We start from the raw sequence: 10,449 nt of genomic DNA on the forward strand, positions 1-10,449 counted from the left end.
GCAAATGATGCAAAAAAAAAAGTCCAGCCAAAAATCTTTTTTTTTTTTCTTTCTTCTGAATTTAACAATAAGGAATTTAAGCTTCAATGTGGCTTTAGCAACCGAAGAAAAGAAGCTCTTGGTGTCTGCATAATACCACTTTGATGGATTTTTTTCATCAGTTCTCTGTACGTGGCAACAAATAAACAAGTATAATTATACTTGTGAAGGTCTATTCATTGCTTTGTCAGGATTAGATATATGTGCCGTTTTCACACTGCGCCTCTCTTTTGTCTTTGCCTAACTCACTATGACATATTGATAGAGGATTTGGGATGGGGAAAAGGCCACAGCAGAGACAGTGATGACCTTTTGGAAACTTGATATAATTCAAGGATTTTTATTTATTTTCTCTATATATACACACACATATATATATATATATATATATATATATATATATATATATATATATTTAGGATTTCTAACTTGTTACCAAATTCCCTTGTAAGTAGACAACTTTTAACCCGTTTAAAATGGAATTACGTCTCAAAGTATTATGAGATGGCTAAAGAGCAGATGAGAATAAAAACAATAGGCAAAGGGGCACAGTGGTCTTCTTTCCCAGCACTTAGCAGAGTGGCTAACCTAGCATTCCTTTCCCATTATTCTGTCCTCTTGATCAGATCACGTTCTTTTTAATCATTTCACAAACACTGTCTCACTGTGCTACAGAGGAGGGCTGGGACAATCTCAATTAAAAAACAGAGGTAAAACTGGCCTGATTTTGGGTTCTAATGGGAACTCTGCTTTCTGAATGCAAAGGAATTCTTCTGTTGTTCAGAAAGCACCCCCTTTCATTAGCCAGCCTCCTGGTAGGTGGGTTTGGTCATTTAGCAGAGAAGAGTTTAGGCAGCAGTGACTGCAGGACGAAAGCAAGGCAGAACAAGCAATAAAAGTTCTTTTCTGCATGTTGCCCATTAGTTCCGAAAAAGGGATTTACATGATCAAAGTCACTGATCTTGTGAATTACTGAGAATACCCAAAACTGTGTACACGTATTCCAAGCAGACCAGCAGGTATGTATTGTTCTGAATTTAGCATTAAAATTATATTAGGTTTTCTCTTTGAGATTTCTTGAGGACTTGGGTGATTTTTTTTTTTTTTTAATAGAATGTATGGCAGTAGAGAATAGAAATTGGTGAAGACTAAATAGAAAGCAGCTTAAAGGGTGAAGCAACTTTTACAGTGAGTTTACTTGTTATGCAGTCATTTTGGAATGAATTCTGTGGTTTAAGTTAAATGGTTGTCTTTGTGGTCTTTTAACTGGGACTTATAAACTTTAGTGTAAATTTCCTAAGTGAGACACGTTGATAAAAGAAAGATCTTGTCTGACACTGGTGACAGTGAAATCACTTAGCATCATATTCAGTGTCACGGTACATACTGATCTAAATAACTTTAACTGCACAAACTAAAGCGATTCCATCCAAACATGCTGGTAAACACTGCCATGGTCATAGTCTATGGCTACAAATTTAAAAATCAGGTAAATCTATTACTAGCTCTATCAGTTCAGATAGTTTTGTTACTGTTGCTTTTGGAATTAAATGTAAATTTGATTGCAGAGAAGACTTACTATGTATTTGACTTAGTTTCTGATTAATGTGTAGTTTGTGAGAAGAACTTGATAGGCAATTTTGTGTAAAGTTATGTGGGAGTATTGTAACAAAATATATCCTACCACATTGCTTTGACCTGTGATGGACACTGTAGTATAGTTTTCATAATTTTTTTTTCACATAGCAATAATGTCATTACATTTTTGAAGTTACTTCTGGCTCTGTTAAGATAAAATAAAAAGAGAGGATCTACTCCATATAGAGAAATATTGACATGAGTCCATGAATGGACTCTGCAGTATTTCATATAGAGAAATATTGCAGAGTCCATTCGGCATCTGGCCAAAATTATTAACTGCACATTACATATAACTCATTTGGGGTGCATTCAGCATGTGTGTAATAATTCTAGTAAGTGTTTCTGTAGGCTGAGAACTGTTGTAGGCGTGCCGGTAAAACAGAATTCAAATAATAAAAATAGCTCAGAAGCTTCTTTACGAAGCTGTAAAGTGTTTGAGAACTTTCCTCACTCTTGTAATTAAGGTGAATCTTCTTCCACATATCTGCCGAAGTCATCATAGTAAAGAAAAAAAAAACTACTTTGGGTCCTGGAACTTTACATTTTAATCTAGGATCATTAATTTAGTATTATTTACCACTTTGCTTCCACTCCAACTCTCCAGTTTCTTTCTTCCTGCCTTCCTCATATCTTTTAGTCCATTAAGGGATTCTATTTTAGACATTTTGGCTGCCTTCAGTATGTATACCTCGTACAGATTTGGTAAATGCAAAGGTAAACATTAATGTTTGTGGACTAATTAGAAAATTATTAGGTTTTCACGCTTTTGGGGATTTATCAGATTATTTCAGAGAGTTTTAAAAGCTGCATGCATGCCGTGAGGATAATTAACCTGGAGCTCCTCAATGATTAAAATTACACACTAAGCTTTGTGATGTTTGATTCGTGAGCAATTAGAATGTCATTTTAACCATCTTAGATACCAAAACGAATTTTGATTTTATTTTCAATCTATGCAGATCTTTTGATGTATTTGAAACTGATGACTTCCTCTCTGATTTAGCTAAGATGAAATTTGATTACAGTAAAGAGAGTATGAAGAAGTTATTCTTCATACTTAATATGCCAGTGACCTTCAAGGATGTCTTTCTTCTAGAAGAACTTTTGAAAAGGAATTTCTAAAATGCCTAGTAATATTGATGAGCCCAGAGTTATGTTTTCTTCTTAGCTCTCTGCCACCGTGAAGTCTACACAATAGAATGTAGGGGTGGGAGGGGTATCCAGGGTGAGTCATCGCGTGTCCATCCTCCCCAATATAATACATAATGCAGTATAGCCAGGTCCCCAATAGAACACGAAATGCAGTATAGCCGCGTCAACCTTCCTTGTTTCAGAAATCGTCAGCGTGCGTGAAAGTGTTGATACTTTTACGTTACAGGGCTTTTTGCTTTGAAGTTCTGAGTCCCTTCTGTTTTGAGATTTGAAAGAAGATGGGTTACCTGTTTCATAAAATCAAGATGGTGCCTGGGTCACAGAATGAAAACAAGCACTAAAGTTTGAGACCACTCAACTCTCGTGTATAGTGGAATCATTCTGCAAATGGAGAGATCTGCAGGGACTCAGAGAAGCTTAAGCCCCAATCAAGCTGCTGTTCCAGTAGCTGAGGTTTGTAGGTACACACGCAAGTGGGCACACACGTACATACTGACACACAGAAAGGGAACGCATTTTTACCAACCTATGCCCAACTTTCCCCTGGTACCTTGCCGTGCTACCAGAAACTGATATGGCTTTGTAGAGTGCATCTTATTCTCAACAAAGGGAGTTTATGGCCTAAAATGCTTGTCTGGAGAAAACTAAAAAAAAAGATTGAAGTATTTTCATCAGTAGTGCCTGGGTATGATTTGTTAAGCCAAGGGAGATGTTGATTGAGGCAGTGGTTGAGAGATGGGCAACTCACCAGGATTGATAACATCAAAATGGTATTTGGAATGGTGTTCATTACGTATTGCAGTGGGGGAAAAAAAAAAAAAAAAAAAACGGAGTGAATACGATTGTCCCCTAGGATGGTAGGACTGGTTGCAGTAAATATTAATTTCTGTTCTGGTACCTATTGAGGTGACTGAAGTGTGGGGAAGAATTGTGATTGGTGCTTAATCAGGGCCAGCCAGATACCTGCTGAGAGCTTTTGCACAAGGAAGATTTGTAGTAAGCTGATTTACTGGCAAAATGAAAACCAGAGAAGAGTTTGGTTCGTGCTGCCTGTGACTGTAATATTTCTCATTTTAAGGCTCCTTTATTGTTGGTCTCCCTCCCACGCGCATCCCCCCTTCTAGTCACTGCCTGATAAAGTAAAAGGTAAATTTTAAAAATTACAAGTTATTTGTGTTGTCCTTTTATTCCCACTGTCATCTATGAAAGCCATTTAGATTTCTATTAAAAGGGGTGTTAAAGCTTTTACGTATGTTCTATCCGTTTTCAGAAAACAGGAATGAAAAAAAATACGGCTTACTGATATGAATTTTAGATTTGTGATGAATGCTCATAGTGATTTCAAAAACACTTTGGATGTCTAGGCATGCCTGTGATAGCTATCTACATTATTTTTCTACATTTATACAAAGTCTGTCTGTGATAGATAGGTACGCTGGTTTTAACTTTTTCCCCCTCACCTTTTTAGATAGTATGAGTTTACAGCAGCTGTAAATTAGTGATGGGCTATTAGTGAGCTGTGTCATTATTTAATAAAAATGGCTCCTCTCACCTTATTTTTTATCCAGGTCCCTGACAGGCTGGATGAAATGAGATCCCCATGTAGCAATTGCCATGGAAACCTGTGACTCCCCTCCTATCTCAAGGCAGGAAAATGGGCAGAGCACATCAAAGCTATGTGGAACGGCACAACTTGATAATGAGGTGCCAGAGAAAGTTGCAGGGATGGAGCCTGACAGGGAAAACAGCTCCACAGATGACAACCTGAAAACGGATGAGCGCAAAAGTGAAGTCTTGCTGGGTTTCAGCGTTGAGAATGCAGCTGCCACTCAGGTTACCTCAGCCAAGGAGATACCGTGCAACGAATGTGCTACTTCTTTTCCCAGTTTACAGAAATACATGGAACACCACTGCCCGAATGCCCGCCTTCCGGTCCTGAAGGATGACAACGAGAGCGAGATCAGCGAGTTAGAGGACAGTGACGTGGAAAATCTGACCGGGGAGATCGTTTACCAGCCTGATGGGTCAGCTTATATAATTGAGGACTCCAAAGAAAGTGGGCAGAATGCACAGACTGGGGCAAATAGCAAACTCTTTTCTACAGCCATGTTTCTGGACTCCCTGGCATCGGCTGGAGAGAAAAGTGATCAGCCTGCTTCTGCACCTCTGTCGTTCTACCCACAGATCATCAACACTTTTCATATCGCTTCATCCCTCGGGAAACCATTTACGGCCGATCAGGCTTTCCCAAATACCTCAGCACTAGCAGGAGTTGGTCCTGTGTTGCACAGTTTCCGTGTCTACGATCTCCGACACAAGAGAGAGAAAGACTATCTAACCAGTGATGGCTCGGCCAAAAACTCCTGTGTGTCCAAAGATGTCCCCAACAATGTGGACTTGTCCAAATTCGATGGTTGTGTTAGCGATGGGAAAAGGAAACCCGTTTTAATGTGTTTCTTGTGCAAGCTGTCTTTCGGTTATATCAGGTCATTCGTAACCCATGCTGTGCATGATCATCGGATGACCCTTAACGAGGAGGAACAGAAGCTCCTCAGTAACAAGTGCGTCTCCGCCATCATACAGGGGATCGGCAAAGACAAAGAACCTCTTATAAGCTTTCTGGAACCAAAAAAATCCACTTCTGTTTATCCCCATTTTTCTACTACGAACCTCATAGGACCCGACCCAACCTTCCGCGGTTTATGGAGCGCTTTTCATGTTGAAAATGGTGACTCTTTGCCGGCTGGCTTTGCCTTCTTGAAGGGCAGCGCGAGCAGCCCCGGCTCAGCAGAGCAGCCGCTGGGGATCACCCAAATGCCAAAGGCTGAAGTGACTCTGGGGGGGCTGTCTAGTTTAGTAGTGAGAACCCCGATTACCTCCGTCTCCCTCAGCCACGCATCGTCGGAGTCTAGCAAGACGTCAGAGAGCAAAGACCAAGAGAACAACTGTGAAAGGCCAAAAGAGAGCCACGCTTTACACCCCAACGGGCAGTGCCCGGTCAAGAGCGAGCCCACCGAGGCGGGAGATGAGGACGAAGAGGATGCGTACTCCAATGAACTTGACGACGAGGAAGTACTAGGTGAACTCACCGATGGTATTGGTAACAAAGATTTCCCTCTCTTAAACCAAAGCATTTCTCCTTTATCATCCAGTGTGCTAAAATTCATCGAAAAGGGCCCCTCGTCCTCCTCGGCCACTGCTTCTGACGACCCAGAAAAGAAGAAGCAGGCCTCCGCCGTCAGGGCCGGGGGCGGTGTCGCCGCCGGCTACGGCCTCGGTGGCAAGGACCTGGCAGAAGCGAGTGCCAGTCAAGACGGCGCCACGGCTGCTCACCCAAGTGAGACGGCCCGGGGGGACGAAGACAGCGCGGCTGTTCCTCACCAGCACGGCTTCACCCCGAGCGCCCCCAGCACCCCGGGGCCCGGCGGGGACGGCTCACCGGGCAGTGGCATCGAGTGTCCCAAGTGCGACACGGTTTTGGGGTCCTCGAGGTCTCTTGGGGGTCATATGACTATGATGCACTCAAGGAACTCATGCAAAACGCTCAAATGTCCCAAATGTAACTGGCACTACAAATATCAGCAGACCCTGGAGGCCCACATGAAGGAGAAACACCCCGAGCCGGGCGGCTCCTGCGTTTATTGTAAGACTGGACAGCCTCACCCCAGGCTCGCCCGGGGCGAGAGTTACACATGTGGCTATAAACCCTTCCGCTGTGAGGTTTGTAACTACTCCACCACTACCAAAGGCAACCTCAGTATTCATATGCAGTCGGACAAGCACCTGAACAATGTGCAGAATCTCCAAAATGGCAACGGCGAGCAGGTGTTCGGCCACTCGGCCCCGACCTCCAACCCCAGCCTCAGTGGCTGCGGGACCCCCTCTCCGTCCAAACCCAAGCAGAAACCCACCTGGCGCTGCGAGGTGTGCGATTACGAAACCAACGTGGCCCGGAACCTGCGGATTCACATGACCAGTGAAAAGCACATGCACAACATGATGCTTCTGCAGCAAAACATGAAGCAGATCCAGCATAACCTGCACCTGGGCCTCGCCCCGGCCGAGGCAGAGCTGTATCAGTACTACCTGGCCCAGAATATAGGCCTGACCGGGATGAAGCTGGACAACCCCGGCGACCCGCAGCTGATGATCAATCCATTCCAGCTGGACCCGGCGACAGCGGCCGCTCTGGCACCGGGACTTGGTCAGTATTTACTGCTTTTCCGCACTGCTGTTAGTTTCTCATCACATTTTGATTTGGCGTGATGCACCCAGATAAAGTGGTGAGTGCCGACACACTGGGGACAGTTTACTAGAAGGGACTTTCTCGTTAAGCTCGATAATCCAACCATTTGTGCTTCACTTCAAACCTGAATTAACTTCAGAGAGGAAGGAGTTAAGGGAGCAAGGGCCGCAGAAGAGGAGTTGGCAAACTTTGTTTTCCTGTAAGAGGTTGATTAACACATACTAATTGGCATTAATTGCCTGTCATCGTTAGCTATACCTTACTAGGTTTATAGCTTCAATTTCGGCAATTATGCACTAAAATATCAAACTTGAGCTTCCAAAGGGTATGCCATTATTTTTCATGAGATTTTTTGGAAAAATATTTTAATGTCTGTGATTGAAGATAATTAAACGAACAGTAATACCGTTACCTTACCCCAGCTATTTGGCGGTAGATTGCAGGCACGCATACAGTATTAGCCAAATCTCATCAAGCTTTTAGACAAATTGTGAAATAACAATTAGTGCTCATGTAAGTTTATCTAGGTGCTTAAATTGCAAGCACGTGACTGTTTTGTTATGGTATTGATCAACTTTCCTGCCCTGGAAAATACAAATTTCAGAATGACATCATGCCCAGTAGGAGTAATTAAAGCTATCTGATGAGGGAATTTAGAAGTTGAAAGGGATGATTGTAATTGATCCTGATTCAATCCTATTACAGCTTTTTATAGGTTAAGCTCTAGAGAAAGCACATTCCTTGTCAAGACTTTATTTTACAGGTTCCTTTGTGTGCGCTGTGTTTTCCAGTCTCTATTTTTCCTTTTAATTTTTTTTTTCCTGTAGTAAATAATGAGCTGCCGCCTGAAATCCGGCTTGCCAGTGGTCAGCTAATGGGTGATGACCTGTCCCTCCTTACTGCAGGAGAGCTGTCACCTTATATCAGTGACCCAGCGCTGAAGCTATTCCAGTGTGCTGTTTGCAACAAATTCACCTCTGACAGCCTGGAGGCCCTAAGCGTGCATGTGAGCAGTGAGCGCTCCCTCCCAGAAGAGGAATGGAGGGCTGTAATTGGAGATATCTACCAGTGCAAGCTCTGTAACTACAACTCTCAGCTCAAAGCCAACTTCCAGCTCCACTGCAAGACTGATAAACATATGCAGAAGTATCAACTGGTGGCTCACATTAAAGAAGGGGGCAAAAGCAATGAGTGGAGGCTGAAGTGCATTGCCATTGGCAACCCCGTTCACCTAAAATGTAACGCCTGTGACTACTACACCAACAGCGTGGATAAATTACGCTTGCACACCACCAATCACAGGCACGAGGCGGCCCTGAAGCTCTACAAGGTAAGCAATGTCATCCATTTCTCTTGGAGCTGAGTAGAGGGAATTAACTGTTTTGGAGCTTGGACCACAAATCTGCAAGTTAAGGAAAAAAGAGAGGAAAAAAAAAAAAAAAGTAGAAGGGCAAGAGCCACAGTTTCTGCTTCACGTTGCTAAATGCAGAGCCTGTTGAAGTAGATGGAATCAGAAAATATATTTAAAGGATTTTCCATATGTCCCTTTTACACGTATCTCTGTGGGATTGATCACTCTACTGGTTGCCCTGAAATAAAATCACTTTTCTGAGTGTTTCCATATATAAAATAATACTCTTAAAACCTCTTTTATTGATTGATCAAAAACAACAACATAGCAACACTCTTAGCTAAGTATTAATGGTTTCAGGGAGCAGAGGACAAAAATAGCGCTGCCTTGTGAGTGCATCATCTTTTGTTTGGTGACAAACAAGGATGATCCAAACACTATGTGTGGTTTTTGGTTTTTTTTTTCCCTGCAAGCTCCTGGTGGTATTGAGTAAAAACACGCCCTCCCTTAGCATCAGTTGTCAGTCTCCTACTTAACTCTGTTGTTATTTTGCATGACTTTTCCCAGCTAGTAAAGTTTTTATCCCCCTCAGTGGGTGTGGCACAGGTAAAAATGTTCATTGAATGGCAACTAGACTTTTAATATTACAGGGGAAAAAAAAACTATACGGATGTAATGAACACGCGCAAGCGATGAACATCATTTGTTACATACCTTGTCTTGACTTTTTCTGAACCTAATTACTGGTTAATTTATTTTCTGCAGTTTGTTTACTGGATTGGCTTGATTGTCTTGGTTCATGTACAAATGTAACAGATTCATTTCTATGATGGATAACTTGGTAACTTATAAAAACTTCTTTTGTCCAGAGGATATTAAAATTCAGAAAATATTGCAAACCATTAGTCATCGTAACAAGCTCTAAATATGATTACAAAATCCATTTTGCAAGTGTTATCTATTGATTTATACTAGAAATCAGTGATTACTATCAGGAGTCAACCAGTGATTATAATACCTATGGCTCTTCTAATGCTCTTTCGAACTATAAACAGACCACAGAAAGAGCAGATTGTGGCTATCTCGAGCAGGAGCAAGAATTATTTATTTGGGTTGGCCTGCCACTATTCGTTTGGGCTGTTTCTTGAAGTTCAAATGCTGGATTGATGTACTGAGCATGAAAACCTAAAGTCATGGTGTGAGAATTTGTAACGTTGTTCCTGTAATATCAGCTCTCTGTGGATCAATAATGACAGCATTAGATTTGGGTTATACAGTTTGAGGGGAGTACAGGCCCTGACGTAAGATGGAAAGCTTCTAAGTTGATGGTATTGAAAATATAATATAATGGATTAATTGTATTATAATTCATAGCTTTTACAGCAACAGTTGACAGACATTCAGTTGTCAACTTTTCTTCTGCTGATACCTGAACTATTAAAACTTTTAGAATACCTAGGAGAAAAAAAAATAAACATTAAGTTTGTATAAATAATAGATCTTGACCCTGGGAGCTATGTAGAATATTCATGAACTGTGTTTGTATTCACACAGCTCCTCTAACACTTTCAATTAACATGTTGTGAATAGAAGATATAAATGTACAAATTTTTCTGTTTTATTAATCTCATGTGGGAAGCTGAAGAAAGGTAGAGCGTTCCTGTTTATTTTCTCGGGAAAGGTTATTTAATCTAATTGTTTGACGATTATTTACACATGTGTATGTGTGTATTAAGTTTATCCATTCGTTCCATGAGTATGGATTAACTACCCTCACTGTCTGTAGAGCAGTTTGCTAGGTGTCAGGGTTACCCTTGAAGTTGCTTTTCAGAGAGAGTTGGATATTGTCTTTGAAAGTGTAACAACCAGATGAGATAGAACTTGCTTATAAAGAGGGCCTTAAAGCAGAGAGAGCTTTAGATCCCACAACCAAAGGCTATATGTACTCTTACCTTAAAAAAATATATATGTTTATATATATTTAATATATAATATATATATATATATTTAATATATATTT

At 41.4% G+C, this 10,449-nt stretch overlaps 1 protein-coding gene across 7 annotated transcripts in view; it reads left to right on the top strand.

Annotated features, from left to right (window-relative positions):
• Window positions 1-10,449, top strand: part of ZFHX4 (zinc finger homeobox 4) — a 180,631-nt gene that overhangs the window by 21,459 nt on the left and 148,723 nt on the right. For 3 of the 7 annotated variants that reach the window (XM_082432572.1, XM_082432576.1, XM_082432574.1), the window contains exons 2-3: window positions 4,401-7,036; window positions 7,906-8,408. In XM_082432572.1, the coding sequence (XP_082288698.1) occupies window positions 4,447-7,036; window positions 7,906-8,408 (3,093 nt within the window). In that variant the 5' untranslated portion in view covers window positions 4,401-4,446. Of the gene's footprint in view, window positions 1-437; window positions 3,979-4,400; window positions 7,037-7,905; window positions 8,409-10,449 lie in introns of those variants that run through there. The other 4 variants (XM_082432577.1, XM_082432578.1, XM_082432575.1 and 1 more) reach the window with 3 other exon arrangements.

Source organism: Balaenoptera physalus, assembly GCF_965194825.1.
Source record: "Balaenoptera physalus genome assembly, chromosome: 17".
Lineage (NCBI taxonomy): Eukaryota > Metazoa > Chordata > Mammalia > Artiodactyla > Balaenopteridae > Balaenoptera > Balaenoptera physalus.